Source organism: Aulonocara stuartgranti, assembly GCF_965226115.1.
Source record: "Aulonocara stuartgranti genome assembly, chromosome: 22".
Lineage (NCBI taxonomy): Eukaryota > Metazoa > Chordata > Actinopteri > Cichliformes > Cichlidae > Aulonocara > Aulonocara stuartgranti.
This window is the reverse complement of record NC_138957.1, coordinates 17,444,484-17,463,366: the sequence shown is the minus strand read 5'-3', so window position 1 is coordinate 17,463,366 and position 18,883 is coordinate 17,444,484. Positions and strand designations below refer to the sequence as shown.

The 18,883-nt window shown below is 39.9% G+C and overlaps 4 protein-coding genes across 4 annotated transcripts; all 4 read left to right on the top strand.

The window, feature by feature from the left end:
- The first annotated feature begins 947 nt into the window (after nucleotides 1-947).
- Nucleotides 948-2,230, top strand: LOC309699177 (histone H1-like). The gene has a single exon (XM_082522065.1). It carries the CDS (start codon nucleotides 1,360-1,362, stop codon nucleotides 1,744-1,746), a length of 387 nt encoding a protein of 128 aa, XP_082378191.1. The 5' UTR covers nucleotides 948-1,359; the 3' UTR covers nucleotides 1,747-2,230.
- Nucleotides 2,231-10,671: 8,441 nt separating this feature from the next.
- On the top strand, nucleotides 10,672-11,676 carry LOC309698651 (lactose-binding lectin l-2-like; the record flags this gene model as incomplete). Its single annotated transcript, XM_082521237.1, has 2 exons — nucleotides 10,672-10,833; nucleotides 11,243-11,676. The coding sequence occupies exons 1-2, from the start codon at nucleotides 10,746-10,748 to the stop codon at nucleotides 11,674-11,676; spliced, it is 522 nt and encodes a 173-aa protein (XP_082377363.1). The 5' UTR covers nucleotides 10,672-10,745.
- Nucleotides 11,677-15,595: 3,919 nt separating this feature from the next.
- On the top strand, nucleotides 15,596-17,334 carry LOC309698650 (ladderlectin-like). The gene is made up of 2 exons (XM_082521236.1): nucleotides 15,596-15,907; nucleotides 16,546-17,334. Exons 1-2 carry the CDS (start codon nucleotides 15,820-15,822, stop codon nucleotides 16,977-16,979), a joined length of 522 nt encoding a protein of 173 aa, XP_082377362.1. The 5' UTR covers nucleotides 15,596-15,819; the 3' UTR covers nucleotides 16,980-17,334.
- Nucleotides 17,335-17,635: 301 nt separating this feature from the next.
- On the top strand, nucleotides 17,636-18,654 carry LOC309698652 (galactose-specific lectin nattectin-like; the record flags this gene model as incomplete). The annotated part of the gene is made up of 2 exons (XM_082521238.1): nucleotides 17,636-17,809; nucleotides 18,221-18,654. The coding sequence occupies exons 1-2, from the start codon at nucleotides 17,722-17,724 to the stop codon at nucleotides 18,652-18,654; spliced, it is 522 nt and encodes a 173-aa protein (XP_082377364.1). The 5' UTR covers nucleotides 17,636-17,721.
- Between the last annotated feature and the right edge of the window lie 229 nt (nucleotides 18,655-18,883).

Sequence of the window (18,883 nt, the reverse complement as noted above, 5' to 3'; positions counted from 1 at the left end):
TGAAAACAACTAATATGCTCAACCCTGTATGAAACATCTAAAAATACATGATGGAGAAGCTGTGTTGAATATGTAAGTGTAAGACTTTGCCACTGTGGGCAGAGCATGCAACTACTGTGTGATGTCGCGTTGCAGTTTTGTTTTTGTTTTTTGAGCTGATGAGCAAGCTACACATTATCAGATCAAGAGCTGTCTGAGAACTACTCAAAGAGAGGGAAACAGAGAGTGTGCAGCGTTTCCATGAGCAGTTTTTCTGCACCTTGACTCGTGTGTGTAGCATCAGCATCATGTTTTTGTTTATTTGTTTTGTTGGATTAAAAATAATTAAATAAACTGGTGATCATGCTTATGGATCATCATGGCACATATCTCCAGCCATATGATTTATTTATGCAGATGAAAAAGTGAGTGTGAATGTGTCTGACATCACAGTGTTTTTGTGCACTGTGCAAAAGTGATTGCCTCTGATTGTGAGTGAGAGCGGTGATTTTGCAGACCACCAGCTATTGTGAAGAAAAAAAAAAGAGTGAAAAAGAGACAAATTACATTGTAGACGAAGAGAAATAATCATAGGAAAAAGGTTTTGTGTTGATCAGCCGAAAAACAACTACAATGTCATTTTCTGCTTTTAAGAAAGGATTGTTCACACAAACACAGACAGAGAGAGAGAGAGAGAGATGTGTGTTGATTAAGCAGTGATGATAATAATGAACATGTTTTAGTTTGTCACTTTCAGGTGAAAAGCAGACCTGTATCAATTTTCCACATGCAACAGTCGGAAGAAAGTTATAGTTTAACATCATTGGAAACATGCAGGCCAAGTTTCTGGCTGACTTATTTACAGTGCCATGTGTTTCTCAACCTCACAAGCGAGCTCACTCCTCCCTGAAGATAAGGAATGCAGCTCCATGATAAAGAGACAGCAGCAAGTCCTGAGCACAAAAAAGTCCCAGCAAAGCAGCAGCAATGTGGATAAACAGCAGCAGAAGAAGAAAGCAAACCCATCTTCCTGTCTGATTGGTTGAATTTCACGGAGGGGCGAGCAAGATGGCAGCGTGAAGAGGAGTTTTTGTTTGAGTTCTCAGCACGAGACACTTATTTGACGTCTTTCTGGCCTTCGGGACTTTTTTGGAGATCAGCGCGCTAAACTTGCTGGATCTGAGGCCAGGGTCTGCGGCGGCAGCATGTTGAAATGCTCAAAAAGGACTGAGTGACTCGGGCAAGCCACATGCGGCTAGCGACATGAAAGAAATGGACCCTTCATGATGCGTTCAACGTGCCAGCGCTGTGGTGGGAAAGGCTCCATCATAAACACGCCCTGCGCCCTGCGCCGAGGTTCAGGCCAAGAAGAAGAAGACGATGACTTCCAAGCCCAAGAAGGTCGGCCTCAGCGTGGGCGAGCTGATTGTGAAAGCCGTGGCCGCTTCCAAGGAGCGCAACGGCCTGTCTGTGGCCGCTCTCAAGAAGGCTCTGGCTGCCGGAGGCTACGATGTGGACAAGAACAAGGCCCGTGTCAAGACCGCCATCAAGAGCCTGGTGGCGAAGGGCACTCTGGTGCAGACCAAGGGCACCAGGACCTCCGGATCCTTCAAGATGAACAAGGCTACTGAGAGCAAAGCCAAGAAGCCCGCCGCGGCCAAAGCCAAGAAACCGGCAGCAGCTGCTAAGAAGTCGCCCAAGAAGGCAGCAGCAGCACTTCAGCTACTAGACAGGACAAAGCTGAAGGAGAACTGCCGGGACTGTTGAAGTGGGAGAGGACAAAAGAGTGAGAGGACAACAGAGTGAGAAGACTAGGTGAGAACACATAGGAATTATTTAATGTGGGAAATCAAAATTTGGGTTAGCAAACCTGGGGAAAGAAAACTGACTGCTTAAGTTGGAAAATTGAGACGGAGTCTGAAACATTGCGAAAATAGAAACATATACAAAATCACACACACACAAGCAGAACATGCATTAACCCTACTAACAATTCCAAACACAAAATGACTCATGAAGACTCATAGCACATTAGTTAAGAAATGATTAAATAATAGCAGAGAAGTGTGTAGGAAAGGCAGCTTTAAGAACATGCTCTGCTGGAGATGCAGCTCCACAGACATGCATTAGACCTGCCTAATAACACAAACCCATGCAATGAAAATTAGCTTGTTATCTTTCATCAGTGTTAAAATAGTGTCAATTTAGCAGACACTTGTTATTAAATACTGAATTTATCCAATGCAAAAAATTGACTCTCCAGGTTGCAGGACAACAGTTTAACTTTTGTGGGAAAAAAGATCCTGGTTTGACCAACCAGTGATCAGACAATAAATTTAGTTGTTAAAATGGTAAATTGGGAGAAGCTTCCTGCTTGATTGAGGCAGCACATGTAATTTACTGTATGAGGGAAATTGTCTTTTGTGATACTATTTTGAACATGCTTTTCTGTCGTCCTGTCAACTTAGTGGGTTAATAGCTGATATGCAAATTAGTTGATCGGTTTTAGATTAATGAAAGGTGACTGAATTCTAGTATGAGTGAATGAGATGTGTTGGAGTTGTTGTGTGTTGAGTGGAGACTCTAAAACACTGAGTTTCCTGTTTTGATGTGCGAGTGAATCCTGTATTTAGATACACAACTCTGAATACATCAGAACAAACGTCTTTTGTGAAGTGCATGACAGCATGTCACATGTTTTATGATGAAGGGAAAAAGGAAAAATTGAATAAAATAGATCTGTGGCTTAAATGAGTGAAGAGCACAGACCTGGTGATTAAACTCATAGCTAATATGACATTAGGGTTATGTTGTGTGTTGTGCAGTTGATGGTTGGTTTGGAGTGAATCTAGCTGATGATTCTTCTCCTGTTGTGAAGATGATGAGGAGTTTGTCTCATGACTTAACAAGGCCTTTTTATTTTGATACTTTCACAGTGCACTGAGAGTTTGGTTTGATAATCTCTGTTATTTTTTATTTTTCATTTTTGAACAAGCACTGATTTTTGCTTGTGAATTTCTTTTCTTTGAGCAGATCTGCAAGTCGGGAATTAAAAGCGTTACACGTCGTCAAGAAAATTGTTGCAAGTGAGTTTCTCCACATTTAAAATGGGTTCAGGAGAAAGCCACTTATTTGGGACAATTAGGAAATGAGAGTCCCCCCCAAAAAGGATTCAACGAGGAAATCCAGTCTAAATTATTTTTCTTTTTGAAATAACGTCGTTTTGCTGAGCGTGGAAACGAATGCGATGATAATTTCCACAATTAGCAAAAGAAGGAACCACTGAGTGAATGAGTAAGAATTTTAAAATAACTGACTGACTGACTGAACATGATTGTGTGAAGCTAACCCCCACCTGACAAAGGTGCAGATGAACCCATGTGTTTCCTTTTACAGGAGCAGAAAGATGACAGCAACACTCGAGGTTGCATGATGATTTAACCTTTTAAATGCCATTTTCTGTGTCTGTGCATTTATCAGGTGTGTTATTCATAGGCTTGAGTTGCTCACAGAGATAACTGTGACAAAGTATGCATACGCCTGCGCAAGCGCTAATATTTGCATTTTCTTTTCTTACAGCATGCCGGTTCTTCATGTGAATTGATGATGCGATTTATACCAGGACAACTGGTTGATGTTTTTTCCTACTACAGGATTTCTGGGTTTATGTGTGAGGAAAACTGTGTTTACAGGTTATGAGTGGTGATGCTGTTGCATTGTGTTGATGGGAAAATGTGAAGGTTACTTTGATAATGTGAATAACATGTGTGAAATTTCCTGTGTTGAGAACTGGTGTTACTTCTTTCCACAGCTAGGGTTGACTTTATGGTGTTTTTATGGCACCTCTAGAATCCGTTGACCTGTGTCTGACCTCCGTCTGACCACAGTCAATGTGTATTGCTAATGTTTGTTTCTTTGAGAATGCTGTAGTAGATTCAGCTGAAGCGGACAAGTGACATGGGTGAAACAAATAAGAGATTACGGTATTTATGGAATAGTTTATTATGGGCTCATTTGCTGGCCACTTTTGAACCCATAATAATAATATATGAGTGGAGTGACTTTGCTTAAGAGAAGTCACTGATTACATTAATGTTAACAGAGTACATGGGATAATCCATGTCTGAGGTGAATTAGGGTAATAGTTGTAGTTTGCTGATTTGAGAAAACCTGCACATGACACTTGTCTTGCTGATGTTGAATGCTTCTTGTCCTTATGATACAATTGTTTACAGGTATGGAGTTTGATTTTACTTCCAGATCTTGTTTTCCAGGCCATGATGGTGTGTATGCAGGCTCCTGGGAGAGCCAGGTGTTAAGCAAACTTAATATGCAAAGCACACTAACATTTTCATTGCAGGATTATAGGTCCAGGGTGGTGCTGCTCCAGGGGAGGAGATGCCCTGATGTTGCCTGGGATATGATCTAGCTAATCTTTTTCTTTAAGACTGGAATCCAGGTTTGGTGAGTTGACGCATGGGTGTGTCCATGCGTCAAGAGGAGGGGTCCAAGGATTAACATTAAACAATGTTTTTTATTATTGTTGCAGTGATTTGTGTGATTAGCCGTTTTATTTACAAATATTAAACCTATGCAAGTGGTGCACCCATGTTCAGATGAGGCTTTGATGGCCTATAAGTGAAGTTCACTGAACTAAAGAATGTGGTTTGATGATTGTTGACATACTCTCCAAATAGTTTGTCTTCCTAGCAAGGAAATACAGGTGCAGCAGTAATCTCCTGAGAAATCTTCAGAGGCCCAGTGAGAAGCGCATAGCTGACAGGACCAGGCAGTGGTTGAGGTCAAAGATCAAGCTGGTTGGGGCCCATCATGAAATCAGACCTTGGAGCCACAGCAAGGACCATGAAACTGCCTGCAAAATAGAGGAGAGGATCGTCCACAAGATGGGAGCTGAGGCCAGGAGAGAGGCTTCAGGAGGATCAGAGATCATCTTCAGCACAGCAGACATCACACAGAGAGCTGTGCTACTAAGCTTCCAGGGAATCAAGAGGAGACTTCCCACAGCAAGATTTTAAATACAATGAAAGATTCAATATTGACGCTGAGGAAGACGACTAAGGTGTACGACGTGCTCTGCCTTAAACCTTCAGCAGCGTTGGAACATAAACACTCAGGGGATGAGGAGCGTGCCAAGCTCCATCGACAGCGTAGAAGGAGTTCGAGGATGACATCATGATTCTGTGAAAAGCACAGGAACCAGAAGCTATGGTGGTGATAACAGCATTTTCCTATGAACATCACCTAACGCTGTGCCACTGTACTGTGCATACGATGACACTCTGAAGGCTGCTGGGATCATAATAGCAGTAAGACAACCCTGCACCCTTTCCACAGAGGTGTTTTCTGCAGAGTATGGACAATGAAGGAGTCATAAATATCCCCCTCACAAGACGAAGGTCTGAAGTCAGGTGATGGGGGCTGGTAAGAGGCCATAAAACTAGAGTGCTGAGAGGTCTGCAGCTTTGGAAATAGCTGAGAACCATGTTGACAAACAACAAAACCAACTGGTATGTTTGAATGTTTATTCTACATACATTTGGACTCTGGTCCTATGGACAACGATGGAAACAACTGGAAGAGACATTCATGACGCCCTGCAGAACTCAAACCACTCTGCAGAGAGACATGTGATTTGCACACCTGGAGGAAGCATCACCAAGCTGAGATGTTTTTGAAAATGTTACTTTTTTAGTTTCACTATTAAATTAACAATTTCTTTGGTTGCTCGTAAGATGCAGTTTGCCATGAGATGAGCTCAATGAATGGGATAACTGCTAATACATTTGTTGAACTGTGTACCTTTTCAGTAATTTAGGGTGATTTGACATATGCTGAGTATAAAAAGGTTTGCATTGAAACTGTCAGACATGAGGTATTCATACCTGGGAACTTTTCAGGCATAAAGGTCAAAAAGGGGGGAAATGTTAGATTTGTATTGTTGATTGTCATTTATGCTTAGAAATATTTACTTATATATGCTTAGAGTTTTGTAATTAGTTGTAGATTGGTAGAGGTTTTGATCCTTGATAGTCTGCAAACTTTGTGTGTATTAGACAGCACTTTGGGAGCATGAGAGGTCATACCGTGTCTTATTGTTTTATGGTAGGATTAACGTAGTTGCGTCTGTTCTAGTCTAAGTGCTCTTTGTTTAGATGAACTGCAGGACTTCCTCACCATGTTATCTAGGATGAACCATCTAGGGTGAGGGGGAGGCTACCCTCTTCCTGACCAAGGATGTTTGACCCTTTGATCAGCAGTCCACACACACACACACACACACACACACACACACACACACACACACACACACGCAAGGTACTCTTTGTGTATGTAGACGTCATATGTTAATGAACTTATGCATATTCATGTAACCTCAATAAAAGGACAGTGATATGGGAGAACGGACGAGAGCTACTGGGGTCAAGCGAAGGAACGGCGCTCTGTCTGGTTCTCTCCCGTGCACGAGTACCATGAAGAAGTTTGCCTACTTGTGTCTTGCTTGCAGTGTAATTATATTGTCTTAACGTTCCAGCGAATAGGTTCAAGCTACAAACCTAACACCATCTCTGCAGGACCTGTACACCTCCAGGACACTGAGGCGTGCAGCTCGGATCTCAGCTGACCCTTCTCACCCCGGACACAGTCTGTTTGACCTGCTCCCCTCAGGCAGGAGGCTCCGGTCCATTCGCACCAGGACCTCTCGCCATAAGAACAGTTTCTTCCCCTCTGCTGTTGGACACATGAACAATAACCGTATGACTGTTCCCACCACTAACACATGACCCTACGCTGTGTTCACTGCATCATTCCATGTTTGGCACTGATCACCACCTGCACTCATGTATATATCATGTATATATCTATCTACTTAGCACTTTTAATTCTTATTCTTATTTTTATTTTCATGTCTATTTAAGCGTTATATGACAGTATGTTTGCACTAAGCACCGCAGCAATTTCCTAATGTTGTAAACCTGCTCAACATTTGGCAATAAAACCCTTTCTGATTCTGATTCTGATGTATTTTTCTGGCTCATTTTTAGTGTTATTGTTTAGAGTGGGGTGAAAACACCCTCTCAGGCAGCTATAAAAGAAAGCAGCTCCAACTCTCTGCAGAAATCTGAGCATCCTGTACAAAGAAGCTTCAGCAGCTCCTCATCACACTTTGAGACTTAAAGCTCCAACATGATCTTGCTCCTCTTCCTGCTCGGTCTGGCTCTGGGTGCTCCTTTTGAGTCTCCTTCTGATGACAATGAAGTAAAGCTCCAACTTGGTAACTTTTTTTGTGCATTTTTTTTTGTCTCTTTAATATTATTTAGCAAATAATAGATTTTAAATGCACCTTTATCATGTTTCTTGTTTTGTTTTGCTCAGGATAAATATGTGTTAGTATAATTGGGGATACATGCATTAATTTGGTTCCACGTTTCAAACCTCCAGCAGAACCAGGCTCAGACAGGAGCAGCCATTTGCTGTGACTGGTGGAACTTTAGGCCTCATCAAAAAGAAAAGCTTAATATTAAAAGTAGATTATTGATTATCTGTGTCCTTAATCCAAACTGGCTGATTACACATTAGAGGAGGCTTAAAGCGGAAGGCTCTGCCTCCCATTCTACTTTTAATTAACCTCAAAACCACAAGTAAACCAGCAGTCTGAGAGCAAAGTACTCCATTGCTCTTAAAATAAGACGTAGCCTGAGTATTTAATACCTTGTATGTGAGGAGAAGGATTTTAAATTTTAATCTGGATTTAGCAGGGAGCTGATGCAGAGAAGCTAATATGTAATGTTTCTTTGTATTCCCTGAAGTACATAGAGAAAAGCAGCCTGACACCAGGTCTCACCTTTAGGATATTAGCAGTACAGATCAGGTTTCTTCTGTCACTAAAAAACAAATCATGATCTTTTTCCTCTTCTTGTTTCTGTCTTTTTCAGATGACCGAGCAGTGAAGCTGCAGCATGGAAACTGTCCCATGTTCTGGTGGAGCTTCAACGGCCGCTGCTATACGTATGTAGCTACACCGATGAGCTGGTCTGATGCAGAGTTCCACTGTTTGTCACAGGGAGCCAACCTGGTGTCCATCCACAACATGGAGGAAGATAACTTTGTCAGATCCTTGATCAGGAACTTCGATCGTGCTCAGAGAGCCTCTTGGATTGGACTCAGTGATGTTCACAGAGAGGGCAGATGGATGTGGTCTGATGGCTCTGTGGTACGCTTTTTTAACTGGAATGCAGGCGAGCTGCTGTAAAACTGTGTCAGTTTTACACAGTGTGTATGTGGGGTTTTTTTTGTAGACTATTCTTCTAACTCTTAACAGACTGCTAACATGTATTCAAAAGGCTATATTTGTTATTTATTTGTAGTAAACTGAAACACATTACTAAAAAAATCTATTCTAAGATTCATGTGACACATGACTGTTAAGTTAGGTAGAACTTCAAGGGACATGAAGTTCTTTGCTGACCTGTTTATCATCTTTGTAGCTGTGCAAAAGCAAAAGCTTTATTCAATTTCATATTATGACAACTACGACAACCACTCTGAAGTTTATAAACAAAAACAAGACACTGGGTGTCAATTTAGGGATCTACAGTTCTCAGCTAACACTCTGACTCTGAAAGTGAGTCAAAGGAGTGAGTCTGACTCATGAAGTTCAAGTACACTTCTAGTTTAACATTTGAGAACAGCAGCGGAGCACTGACCTGTTCTTCTGCTGACTGTGTCAATATGGCTCGTAAACTGAGACAAATTATCTCCAGGAACAGCTGTTCAATAGAAGACAATAAATAATCACTACAAGCACATCTGTTCAGCTGTTTGCAGACACTAGAGAGTGACTTGTATTAGCATGTGTACATCATGAAATCTGTTGCTTTAGTATTTATGGTTGGCCAACCGGTTAATGCTAGGTAGCTATATCTGATTTTATGATTCACACACAGCTTAATGACAAAAAGGGCCTTCCCTCTACTGCCATCTCTACCTGTCTGTGAAACTTTCTCAGTAAATGGCATTGGTGTGTTTTGTCCTTTAATAAAATTAATAATAGAAGATTCATTTCTGATGCAATCCAGAGTATATTAATGAAACTGGTCTTAAATTATATGCAAAGTTTGTGACATCATGTTGAATTTATAAAAGTGTACCTTTAAAATAAGTGTTAGGGTTAGGGTTAACCCCCACACACCCCACTTTTCAGTTATTTATTTGTAAAAAATATTTGGAATCATGTATGATTTTTGTTCCACTTCTCACGTGTACACCACTTTGTGTTGGTCTTTCATGTGGAATTCCAATAAAATTGATTCATGTTTGTGGCTGTAATGTGACAAAATGTGGAAAAGTTCAAGGGGGCCGAATACTTTTACAAGCCACTGTACAAACCACTTGAAGGCTATAAAAAGATAGAGGTTCACTTCCAAATGTCAGTTTCCACTGTTAGAAATGTTATCAGGAAACTTCAGTAAAGAGATATGGTGGAAGCTCAGATGAACAAAGCTTTAAGACGATCACACAAACCTCTCACATGAGTGCCAAATATCTGCAGGACAGTGTAGCTGACACAGCAGTGGTAATGATCTGCTTTTAGATTAGTCTGGTTACTGCAGGGGTTTTATTTTGGCTGCTTTACAATTGTAACAGACACAAGAGTGCTTAGACATTTTTATACAAGGTAAATATCTCAAAGTGGAAAAGTAAAAAAAGAATTAACACACAGTCTTTTTTAAATGAAAAAAAAAAAAACTAAACAGGGTTTGTTTTGTATTTTTAACTGGAAAGATCACAATCTTCTGTTTCCTCTTCCTGGTACAGTCATTTATCTGTTTTCTTTTTGCTGATAATGTGATTTTATAATATAGTAAAACCATAATTATTCAGACAAACAAACAGTGAAGTAATTCTACTAAACCAAAGGTGCTAATAGTTGATCTATTTTGTCATTTACTGCCATAGGAGAGTCACATATCTCTGGGTCCAGTACTAAGAGAGGATCCTCTTGATTGTGTGGAGTTCATTCTGTCTTTGTTTAATGGAGCAACTCAGGAGTTTTTACCTGTTAGAGCTCTGAACTGTCCTGTTTGATTAGTCATTGTGCTGATAACGCCTTTATGACACAATAAATATAAATAACACATCAAAAAACAAACAACATTTCTTCATGTGTTGGAAATTTGATGTTTTTTTCTGGCTTATGTTAAATATTGTGTATAGTTGAGAGTTTTGAGCCATTTGCCCAGTGATGTCACACCAGCAGTGAAAAGACCCTCTCACTCAGCTATAAAAGAAAGCAGCTCCAACTCTGCAGGAATCTGAACATCCTGTACAAAGAAGCTTCAGCAGCTCCTCATCATCTTTGAGACTTAAAGCTCCAACATGATCTTGCTCCTCTTCTTGTTTGGGTGGCTCTGGATGCTCAGTCCTCTTTAATGTTGAGAATTTGTTCTGCCTTTGTATATTATTATCCTATTACTACAAAAACAGTCACGTTCTTCTGAGTCTGCCAGGAGGACGTGGCTGTTCAGCAATTATTAATTTCTTTAGAATCTGATGGTGTTTACTGGCCGGTGTTAGTGATGTTTACAGTTGAGAGTTTTGTTCCATTTGGTCAATGATATCACAGTGATCAGTGAAAACACCCTCTCAGGCAGCTATAAAAGAAAGCAGCTCCACCTCTCTGCAGAAATCCTGTACAAAGAAGCTTCAGCAGCTCCTCATCAAAGGTTGAGACTTAAAGCTTCAACATGATCTTGCTCCTCTTCTTGTTCAGTCTGGCTCTGGGTGCTCCTTCTGAGTCTCCTTCTGACGGCAGTGAAGTGAAGCTACAACATGGTAACCATCCTATATTCTGACTCTTCCTTCCCCTCCTTTATTTAACTTTATTTTTGTGGGGGTTTTTTTTATTATCTTAATCACAATTTAGTCAAATACTCCAAGATTTTCTGTTGTCTGTTTCAGCAGTCAGTGATACAAAATTCTTGGTGTTTCATTGTAACATAGATTTTTTTTCCCCCCGTGTCAGATAAGTTCTACTATTCTGTAGAGTTATGATAAAGACCTGCTAATAAACGTAATAAGAGCAGCTTATTTCTCTGCATTTTTTTTAACTTTCACCATGTCAGCTGTGCAGACGTGCTTTTCTGATGTTCTTCAGAGGTTACATCAAAGAAAAAATGTCAGTCACACTGGCAAAAACAGTTATTTGTTTTTCATCGAGTTCTGACTGCTGTGTCTTCTTCAGATGACCACAGAGTTCAACTACTGCATGGAAACTGTCCCCCGTTCTGGTACAGCTTCAATGGCCGCTGCTACAAATATGTGGCCACACACATGAGCTGGGCTGATGCAGAGCTCTACTGTGTGTCACAGCGAGCCAACCTGGTGTCTATCCACAGCAGGGAGGAAGAAGAGTTTGTTAAATCATTAATTAAGAACTTTGACCATGCTGAGCGATGGACCTGGATTGGACTGAGTGACATCCATAAAGAAGGCAGATGGATGTGGTCTGATGGTTGTGCAGTGAGTTTTGTCTACTGGGATACTAGCGAGCCAAACAACAGTGGAACAAAAGAGCACTGTGTTCACACTAACGTGCGTGAAGTAAAGAAGTGGAATGATCACCAGTGTTCTCTCAATTTAGCTTCTGTTTGTGCAACACAAATAACCTGCCCTTAGAAATTGAAATGTATCTTTTCGCTGCATTGTACAGAAGCAAATCGTTTTTGGCCCATTAATAGATGTTTAAAACTGCTCCAAATAAAAAGGAAAAAACAATTAAACATGAAAATTCATCATCAGTGCCACCACTGTTTAACTCTGGGGTTACAGGTCCTATGAGAAAACATGCAAGCGTGTAACTGGTGTCACAGACATGCGCTTGCATGTTTCATTAGCACGCAGTTAGTATTTCAAATAAGGATGAATGTAGAAAATGCACCTCCTCATTGATCTTCCCAGAATAACTTCAAGTCTAATTACAGTTTTTATCAATCGATTTGGCTCAATTATCACAGGAGAAAAGTTTTCATGCAGTTCTCAAACAGTGAGGGCATTTTTTAATCACACAGGCTCAACTGCACAAAACACATTGATTTTAACAATCATGTTTCCACATTTGGCAGCGTTTTGGTGGCTGTAGCTCAGGTGGGAGAGCAGGCCATCTACTAACCAGAATGTTAGTTGATTGATCCCACTCTGCTCCAGTCTGCATACCAAATATTCTTGGGCAAATTACTAACCCATGTTGCTCTCTGATGCATCCATCAGACTGTGAATGCTGTGTTAATGTCTGTTAGGAAGCGCTTAGGAAAAAGTGCTTGTGTGATTGGGTGAATAAACAAGTTGTGTAAAGCACTCTGTAAGAACCAGTCCATTTACATGAACAGTCAATCACTTCAACTCTGAGATGAAGAAATAAAATCCTTTAAAGACTGTGCTATAAAAATGTTTATTTTTTTCCTCAAAACCTTACTGACCTCCATAAAGAAGGCAGCTGGATGTGGTCTGATGGTTGTGCAGTAGATTTTGTCTACTGGGATGCAGGACAACCACACAACTGACACAAAGAAGTGGAATGACTGCCCATGTTCTGTCATTTTACCTTCTGTTTGTGCAGTATGGATAAGCTGCACTCAGAAACTAAAATTTACATTTTCCCTGCACTGTTGATGCTGTCTGTCTTTAGTGTGTTTGTGCAAAAGTCACAAAATTCCACGAACCTTGATTTTCATAAATGTGGAAACAACCACTGGCAGCTGCACTCAAAGGGAATATTTACTCATCGTTTCAATGTCAAAATTATGAAAGCAAAGACTGTTTTAGGTGAACAAATAAATAGTTAAAACTGCTCTAAAGTAAAAGAACTGAAAAGCTATAAATAAAAACTCATGATCAGTGCCTCCATTGTGTATCTCTGGGGTTACGAGACACATGTCTGCAACATCAGTAATCACATTTCATGAGTAGTATTTAATAAACACTAAGTATTACAAAAGGAGACAAATGGAGATTATTCACATCTACCTTTATCGTTACCAGAAAAAACTCTAATGTAGTTAAGATCTATAGTTTGGCTTCATCCTAAAAAACACACACAGAATAATATCACTGAGGAGGTGAGGAGAGAGGTACAGCAGTGAGTGTCTACAGCCACAGCCTGTAAAGGTAACATCCAAAGAAGAAGTTTGACTGTTTTTCAAGCTTATGTTAAATATGACCAGCGGTTAAAGTGGGCTGGAAGGATCCTGAACTGTATTCTGGTTCCCTCGGTTAATGAGCAGTTAAATCTTATAGGCAGATGAATGTGTGTTACTACAATCTAAAATTTGATTGTAGGAATGTTTTCAGGTAACTAAATACTACTGCCCTAGTACCTGCACTTTGTTGTAGTTTTATTGTATCATAAAGGTCCTTCTTGGCAAAGTGGAACCTTTAGATCAGATCTTAAAATGTGAGCTCTCCACTCTCCTTTTTTTATAACAGTAAAGCCTCATCAAAATGAGTAGGAGGCCAACATAGAGTCACTAAAGACCTCTGTCTATACAAACCACGGTCAGACATGTCATTTTAAAAATAATTTAAATAAAACCACTGAAAGGCTATAAAAAGATAGAAATGCACCTCCAACTGTCAATTTTCATTGTAAGAAATGTTATTTAAAAAAACTTAAACCAATAAGGTGGGAGTTAAGATGAAAGCTGGAAGATGAAGAAAGTTTTAAGGCTGAACTTCACAATTTAGGGTAGAAAGCGACACAAACCCCCCACATGAGTGTCAAATATCTGCAGGACAGCCTAGCTGGCACAGCAGTGGTTATGATCTGCTTTAGTTTAAAAGTCTATTTACTGCAATCTTTTTGTTTAGTTTGGTTTATTTAAAAAATGTAACAGACACAAGGGCATTTAAACATTTGTACAAGCTGTAAATAAAGTGGCAAAGTAAAAACAAAAATTAAAGATTAATTGTATAACTTAGCATATAGACATGTATAGAGTGATTAAGTGTATAACTCTTACAGTTACATAGACAGTCTTTCTTTTTTATTGACTCTGAACAGGCCGGCCACAATCACTTCATTTATATGTGTTCACTGCAATAAAAAGTGTGCACAAGGTTTGTTTTGGATTTGTTTACTGAGAATGATCGCACACTTCTATTTCCTCTTCCTGGTATAGTAACCTATTCTGTTAAGCATTTTGCTGATGATGTGATTTTATAATATAATAAATCAATAAATACTCATAAAAACAAACAGTGAAGTTCTCTGGAAAAGGCCAGAGCTCAACACGTGTCAATAAGCAGTTAAGTGATGTCTTTGAATTTGAATGAGTTTTACAAAAAAGACTAAAAGTTCAACGATGATCTCATAAATAAATAATATGTCTGTCCTGAGGCTTTTGTTAGAAATGAAGTAAGCTAACAAACACTAGGAAAGACAAGCAGTTTCATTCATATGGACTTCACTATGAGTTTAATTTCCAGCTGTTTTGCTTTTCTTTTTTGAAAAGCAGAGCTTACTTATACTGGACCCATCCTACTGTCTCTTTCTCCTGCTGAGGTCCAGTTCTAGGCTCAGCATCAGCTGGGAGCACGTGCACCTGGACCAAACCAAAACATGAAATAAGGAGGGGGGAGGCTGACTGGATATTATTGTTGTTGCCAAAAACAAAGCTACATTAATCATCCTCTCTGTTGTAGCTCAGGTCTGTTTTTTGGTACTGCAATTATTCAGATTAATATTAATAAGATGTGACCAAAAATACTTTTATAAACTGCTCAATGTCATGATGCCAGAGTTTTCTAATGACATGTAGCTTTTGTGACAAGGATTTAACAGCTGGTTTGATATCATGATAAATATCACACATATCCAACAGGTGTGTATCAATCTGAATGCATGAAAACATTATTAGTGTACTTACTACTATTACTATAATTACTGCGTAGAGTAAAAAGTAAGTATTTCTGTCTCTCTCCTTTTGCATACTTGCACAGAGGCAGTCAGGCGATATTCAATATGCAATCAAATAATAAATGAGTTTATTGATATCCATTGATGTCTATATAAAGCATTGTGAGATCACAAAAAGCTTGATGAAGACTAAATGTATTCAAAAATCATGCAGTTTGTGGGGATAGGTTAAGTGACTAATCTAAATTGCCCATAAGTGTGAATGCAGGAGGGAAAGTGGTTGTCTCTCTCTCTCTGTGTGTTAGCCCTGTGACAGACTGGCGACCTGTCCAGGGTGTACCCCGCCTCTCGCCCTATGACAGCTGGGATAGGCTCCAGCGCCCCCCACAACCCTGAAAAGGATGAGCAGAAGCGAATGGATGGATGGATGGTATTCAAAAATCCATCTATATACCAAAGATCCGAATTATGTTATTTAATTTATTTTAAAATGTGTATTTACTTCAACTTTACTGGCTGCCATAGCAGAGTCACATATCTCTGTCTGGGTTGACTACATAGAGAGGATCCTTCTGAGAGGGAGAGTTCAATCTGTCTTTGTTTACTGGAGCAGCTCAGGAGTTTCTATTTGGTCCTTCCTGTTAGAGATCTGATTCACCCTGTTTGATTAATCATTATGCTGATATAGCTTTGTGGTACCATAAACATAAATTACACATCAGCTCAGTTCATTGGAATTTGATGTATTTTTCTGGCTCATTTTTAGTGTTATTGTTTAGAGTGGGGTGAAAACACCCTCTCAGGCAGCTATAAAAGAAAGCAGCTCCAACTCTCTGCAGAAATCTGAACATCCTGTACAAAGAAGCTTCAGCAGCTCCTCATCACACTTTGAGACTTAAAGCTCCAACATGATCTTGCTCCTCTTCCTGCTCGGTCTGGCTCTGGGTGCTCCTTCTGAGTCTCCTTCTGATGAAAATGAAGTAAAGCTCCAACTTGGTAACTTTTTTTTGTGCATTTTTTTTTGTCTTTTTAATATTATTTAGCAAATAATAGATTTTAAATGCACCTTTATCATGTTTCTTGTTTTGTTTTGCTCAGGATAAATATGTGTTAGTGTAATTGGGGATACATGCATTAATTTGGTTCCACGTTTCAAACCTCCAGCAGAACCAGGCTCAGACAGGAGCAGCCATTTGCTGTGACTGGTGGAACTTTAGGCCTCATCAAAAAGAAAAGCTTAATATTAAAAGTAGATTATTGATTATCTGTGTCCTTAATCCAAAATGGCTGATTACACATTAGAGGAGGCTTAAAGCGGAAGGCTCTGCCTCCCATTCTACTTTTAATTAACCTCAAAACCACAAGTAAACCAGCAGTCTGAGAGCAAAGTACTCCATTGCTCTTAAAATAAGACGTAGCCTGAGTATTTAATACCTTGTATGTGAGGAGAAGGATTTTAAATTTTAATCTGGATTTAGCAGGGAGCTGATGCAGTGAAGCTAATATGTAATGTTTCTTTGTATTCCCTGAAGTACATACAGAAAAGCAGCCTGACACCAGGTCTCTTCAGGTTTCTTCTGTTACTAAAAAACAAATCATGATCTTTTTCCTCTTCTTGTTTCTGTCTTTTTCAGATGACCGAGCAGTGAAGCTGCAGCATGGAAACTGTCCAACGTTCTGGTGGAGCTTCAACGGCCGCTGCTATACGTATGTAGCTACACCGATGAGCTGGTCTGATGCAGAGTTCCACTGTTTGTCACAGGGAGCCAACCTGGTGTCCATCCACAACATGGAGGAAGAGAACTTTGTCAGATCCTTGATCAGGAACTTTGATCCTGCTCAGAGAGCCTCTTGGATTGGACTCAGTGATGTTCACAGAGAGGGCAGATGGATGTGGTCTGATGGCTCTGTGGTACGCTTTTTTAACTGGCTTACAGGCGAGCCAAACAACCTGGGAAAAAACGAACACTGTGTGCAAAACAACTTTGGTCCTGTTAAGAAGTGGAATGACGAACCATGCTCTGGTGGTTATCCCTCTGTTTGTGTAAAACGCAATGCCTGTGTTTAGAAACCAAGACGCTAATTCAACATTAGACAGTTAACCTGATGTTATGTTGGCATGTAGCGTCCCTCCACAATAAATTTAGCAATGTTAATATTAATATATCCTAATTAATGTGTTTATTAATTAAACATATTAGAAGTACAGAAGGGCAAGGCTGGAGTACTGAAATTTAAGGACTCTGTAATACTATATTAAACAGATTTTCATCATGCATTTGTTTGTTTGTTTGTTTGTTTGTTTTTCTGGATCACTTTAAATTGATAAAATGAAAGTGTTGCACAGCAATAGGTTGTTTGGGTGACTCTGGGTGCTGAGTCCTCTTTAACGTTGAGTATTTGTTCTACATTTGTTTATTAGAGAAGGCCATAACTAGAGCTTGTGAGCTGCTGTCTTCTTGTTACAACTCTGACCTTTCATGTTTGTTTAATCATTATGCTGAAAAGGCCTTTGATCATATCATGAATGCAGAATTACAGCAAATACAGTCACGTTCTTCTGAGTCTGCCAGGAGGACGTGGCTGTTCAGCAATTATTAATTTCTTTAGAATCTGATGGTGTTTACTGCCTGGTGTTAGTGATGTTTACTGTGGAGAGTTTTGTTCCATTTGGTCAATGATATCACAGTGATCGGTGAAAACTCCCTCTCAGGCAGCTATAAAAGAAAGCAGCTCCACCTCTCTGCAGAAATCCTGTACAAAGAAGCTTCAGCAGCTCTTCATCAAAGGTTGAGACTTAAAGCTCCAACATGATCTTGCTCCTCTTCTTGTTCAGTCTGGCTCTGGGTGCTCCTTCTGAGTCTCCTTCTGACGGCAGTGAAGTGAAGCTACAACATGGTAACCATCCTATATTCTGACTCTTCCTTCCCCTCCTTTATTTAACTTTATTTTTGTGGGGGTTTTTTTTATTATCTTAATCACAATTTAGTCAAATACTCCAAGATTTTCTGTTGTCTGTTTCAGCAGTCAGTGATACAAAATTCTTGGTGTTTCATTGTAACATAGATCTTTTTTTCCCCCCGTGTCAGATAAGTTCTACTATTCTGTAGAGTTATGATAAAGACCTGCTAATAAACGTAATAAGAGCAGCTTATTTCTCTGCATTTTTTTAACTTTCACCATGTCAGCTGTGCAGACGTGCTTTTCTGATGTTCTTCAGAGGTTAGATCAAAGAAAAAAAATGTCAGTCACACTGACAAAAACAGTTATTTGTTTTTCATCGAGCTCTGACTGCTGTGTCTTCTTCAGATGACCACAGAGTTCAACTACTGCGTGGAAGCTGTCCCCCGTTCTGGTACAGCTTCAATGGCCGCTGCTACAAATATGTGGCCACACACATGAGCTGGGCTGATGCAGAGCTCTACTGTGTGTCACAGCGAGCCAACCTGGTGTCTATCCACAGCAGGGAGGAAGAAGAGTTTGTTAAATCATTAATTAAGAACTTTGACCATGCTGAGCGATGGACCTGGATTGGACTGAGTGACATCCATAAAGAAGGCAGATGGATGTGGTCTGATGGTTGTGCAGTGAGTTTTGTCTACTGGAGTGCTGGACAACCAAACAACGATGGAAAAGATCAGCACTGTGGTCACACCAACGTGAATAAAGAAAAGAAGTGGAATGATCACCAGTGTTCTCTCAATTTAGCTTCTGTTTGTGCAACACAAATAACCTGCCCTTAGAAATTGAAATGTATCTTTTCGCTGCATTGTACAGAAGCAAATCGTTTTTGGCCCATTAATAGATGTTTAAAACTGCTCCAAATAAAAAGGAAAAAACAATTAAACATGAAAATTCATCATCAGTGCCACCACTGTTTAACTCTGGGGTTACAGGTCCTATGAGAAAACATGCAAGCGTGTAACTGGTGTCACAGACATGCGGGTGCATGTTTCATCAGCACGCAGTTAG

Bases quoted from the DNA above. Each gene is read 5' to 3' on its own strand.
- LOC309699177 (XM_082522065.1), top strand. From the start codon at position 1,360: ATGACTTCCAAGCCCAAGAAGGTCGGCCTCAGCGTGGGCGAGCTGATT.
- LOC309698650 (XM_082521236.1), top strand. From the start codon at position 15,820: ATGATCTTGCTCCTCTTCCTGCTCGGTCTGGCTCTGGGTGCTCCTTCT. The intron at 15,908-16,545 runs GTAACTTTTTTT...TGTCTTTTTCAG, and splicing joins TGAAGTAAAGCTCCAACTTG to ATGACCGAGCAGTGAAGCTG.